General features: G+C 35.8%; 1 protein-coding gene across 1 annotated transcript in view; it reads right to left on the bottom strand.

The window, feature by feature from the left end:
• LOC113911057 (ATP synthase membrane subunit DAPIT, mitochondrial-like) overlaps positions 1-3759 on the bottom strand; it is a 7525-nt gene extending 3766 nt beyond the window's left edge. The window contains exon 1 of the mRNA XM_035723219.1: positions 3724-3759. Within this exon, the coding sequence (XP_035579112.1) occupies positions 3724-3759 (36 nt within the window). The remainder of the gene's footprint in view (positions 1-3723) is intronic.
• Between the last annotated feature and the right edge of the window lie 356 nt (positions 3760-4115).

Below are 4115 nucleotides of genomic sequence, written 5' to 3'. Positions count from 1 at the left end.
TGCATTTGTGACAGGCACAACATAAACTAAACAATATTTCACCTAGATTTTTACCTCAATTTGCATGTTCAGAATATGCAGAAATATTTAAGTTCACATTATATGTAGGGATACTATTAGCTATCACGGTCATATGTAATAACATTATGACTTTCTAATTAAAATCATTTTGCTCTGCAAAAATAATATTATGTGCCTATAATCACCTGGAAAGAACCTTTGCTCTTCTGTCATTTCAAAAAGAAGGTCACTTAAATGAGAAACTGTGATATGAATTTGGAAAGGATTGCAATGTACAGTGGATTAGCTTGTGGAAAAGCACTAGCTTTTTCATCTCTGGAGGCCCACATTAAAAATGTGACTTAGGACACTTGTGAAATGAGTGACGGTAATGATGAAACCCTGAGTGTGCATTAGTACACATACATATCTTAAAACTGTAGAATGTAACTAATTAGAGATCTGGCCCCAAATAGCAAAGGTCTGTACTTCAAATTAAGATGTATTTATATCTGAGCATCCCAATATTTTCAGGAAGCACGAACCCCTACACATTATTTTTTTATCTGAGCTAAATTTGAAATGGCTAAATTAGAATGTAAATCTAGATCCTTAAATAAAAGCGATCTTTGGTTTCTCATTTTAATTGTTCATGATTGTACAGGAAATAGTAGTATTAGCTTAGGCCTAGCTTAGCTAAGTGTAAAGTAATTTGCCAATGCATTCATTTTAATAAAACAGCCAATCAGGAAAATTCTTCTCCAATTCTTTAATTTTTCAAACATCAGGTAGTTTTATATGAGTTAATTGGAAAATAAATACCATATTTCATTTTGCCAGGTTAAGCATGGCCTTTGGGGAAAGTGGGATGAGCAGAATTTAGCAAAACAAACAAGTAAAACCACAGAAATATTTAACCATATGGTTACTGGGTAGGAGCTAGCGACGTTTAGGCTATCATTTGTAAATTCTAGGACAAGTATCTCTTCATTTCTGTAACTTTGGTCTTATTCTTGGAACACTATAAACATAAACTCCTGATATAGTGACATGTACCACTTACATACCCAACTGCTACTATTTGAATTTAATTTCTTAAATAAAAATACACTTAACTCCTGAATGGTAACAGCTAATGTAATGATGCTGTCTTCTGAAGGAATTGTTACCTTTTTTTTTCCTGAGGCATGGATCAGGGATTATTCATCCAACAAATATTTATTCAGTGAATAGCATGTGCTAGGCACTGTCCTCAGTACACAAGATAGATTAGAAAACAAAACAAAGACCACCATCCTCATGCAGCTAATATTCCAGTGAGCTGAGACAAACAGTAAACAATAAACATACTGTATAAATTATATCATATTTTAGAAGGTACTAAAACACTAAAGGTAAAGGAGAAAATAGAGCAAGGAAAAGGCAGTTGTGGATGTGAGAGTGTGGAGTGTGAGGTCAGGGAAGAGGGAATAATTGTCTTAAAATAAAGTTGGGAGGTCAGTCAACTGGAAATCTAGAGTAAAAATATTCCAGGAAAAGAGAACGCTGTTGGAGGGTTTGAGCAGAGGAGCAACATGATCAGTAAGATTGTTTTGTTGAGAAGAGACTGTGGGTACAAGAGCCAACAGATGCAGGAAAAGATGTTAACTGTAACTGATCATCAGGGAAATACAAATCAAGGCTATAATGAGATATCACCTCACACCTATCAGAGTGGCTAAAATCAACAACACAAGAAACAGTAGTTGTTGGTGAGGATATGGAGAAAGGGGAACCCACTTGCACTGTTGGTGGGAATGCAAACTGATGCAGCCACTCTGGAAAACAGTATGGAGGTTCCTCAAAAAGTTAAAAATAGAACTACCCTGTGATCCAGCAATTGCACTACTAGGTATTTACCCAAAGAATACAAAAAAATACTAATTCAAAGGGACATTAAAGCAACATTATCTGCAGTAGCCAGATTATGAAAACAGACCAGTGTCCATTGACTGAGGAATGGATAAATAAGTGGTACACACACACACACACACACACACACACACACACACACACACACACACAGAGCGGACTATTACTCAGCCATGAAGAAGAATGAAATCTTGCCTTTTGCAATGACGTGGTTGGAGCTAGAGAGTATAATGCTAAGCAAAATAAGTTGGTCAGAGAAGACAAATACCATATGATTTCATTCATATGTGGAATTTAAGAAACAAAACAAATAAGCAAAGAGAAAAAAGAGAGAGGTAAACCAAGAAACAGACTTCTAACTATGGAGAACATGTATTGATGGTTACCAGAGAGGAAGTGGCTGGGGGAATGGGTGAAATAGGTGGTAGGCAATAAGGAGTACACTTGTGATGAGCACCGGGTATTTTATGGAAGTGTTGAATCACTATATTGTGCACCTGGAATGAATATTACACTGTATGTTAGCTAACTGGAATTTAAATAAAAACTTAAAAAAAAAAAAAAGAGTAGTAACCAAGACAGAATTAACATTCCCTTCAGCTTGACTAACTGTTAGATAGGTTTCTACCTGGCCATAGGCCCCTTACTTTTCTTAGAGCATTTACTTTAGAAAACTTGCGGTTGCAAATTCTTTCTCTGCCTCTTTGGGATATAAATCTTCGTATATATGCAAAGGGGCCACATATAAGTGGCCCCTTGCCACTTTTACGACAGAGGACTGTCTTTCTCAAGGCTCTAGGAGCCATCTCTTTTGAAATGTATCGGCAAGAAAGATTGTGTCCCTATCTCCCAGTGTTTGTGCGAGAATAAGAGCCTAACTTTGATAAGCACCAATTAGCAAGCCTAATCACATGGACAGCCTCCCCTCTAGTGCTCTTAACTGCTTTTCTCCTGCTGTATAGTATCCAAGACGTGCATATAATACAATTTATTTATTCTTTCTTCTATTGATGGACATTTTATTGTTTCCATTTTTATTTTGATATTATAAATAATGATGCTAAAAACATTCTTATAACTGTGTCTTGGTATACATAAGAGTCTCTGTAGAATATTGTAACTCTCATTTTGCCTGAAGAGCAGCAATAATCTTGGATTTGAACTGATAAACAGACTATGAAACCCAATAGGTTTCACCCTGAATCAAGTTTATGTAGCTTTTAGAAAGGATAAGGGCAGTCAATAAAGCATATATAACAACAGCATAGCAGGGGTCACTTGACTTCTAGAAGTTGCTTTTCATGCCACTGACACTTTGTATGAAGGGAACACGTAGTCAGAGAAGATGAAGCTGAATGTTTGTGGACCATCTGAGGTAATGATTACCATCAGATTTAGAGTCCCATCAGCTTTTATACCTTGATAGTCATGTAACCCCCTAAGGCATATATTACTAGCTTCCATCCTTTTGTGTAGCTGTATGTCAGTCATCCAGTGAACAATCTTGATGATCACATGTTTGGCTCAGTACATAGCAGCATCATTGGGACTGTCATTTACCTTGGACTTTGTACACTTTTATATATTCCTTTTATTAGTGTTGCGAGGGTCAGAATCTCCCTATCCCTGATGCTGAAGGAAAAATTACAGTCCAGCTGTTCATACTGTCCTTCCAGGTGCACGTATAAGAGTAAAATTACCATATCATGTGTTATGTGCATGTTTGTTTTTACAGGTGCTACTAAACTTTCCCAAAGTGAATATAGCAGTTTGCATTTTTACCAGCAGTGGCTGAGACAGTTTTTACTTTACATCTTTGTCACCTTTAGTATCATCCAACTTCTTCATGTTGCCAGTTGAATGGTTATAGAGTAGTGCCTCATTATAGTTTGGATTTTCATTTATTACTTATCAGTAATGAAGTTGGGCATCTTTTCACTTGTTGATATACCACTGTGTTTTCTCAATGTGAAATGCCTATTCATATTTTTCCCCATTTCTCTACATAATTATTTGTTTCTTATTGATTTTAGTTCTTTATATCGTATGAATATTAATCCTTTGTTAGTATGTAATGAAGATATAAGCAATTAGTTTATCACTTCTCTTTCCCCTCTTTTTACTATGTTTATTTTAAACTCTTGTGGAATTTATCATCTTAACCCATGGTTTGTGCTTTTGGATCATGTTTAGTAAACTTTTCC

Source organism: Zalophus californianus, chromosome 12, assembly GCF_009762305.2.
Source record: "Zalophus californianus isolate mZalCal1 chromosome 12, mZalCal1.pri.v2, whole genome shotgun sequence".
In the NCBI taxonomy this organism is placed as follows: domain Eukaryota; kingdom Metazoa; phylum Chordata; class Mammalia; order Carnivora; family Otariidae; genus Zalophus; species Zalophus californianus.
This window is presented reverse-complemented; position numbering and strand designations above follow the sequence as displayed.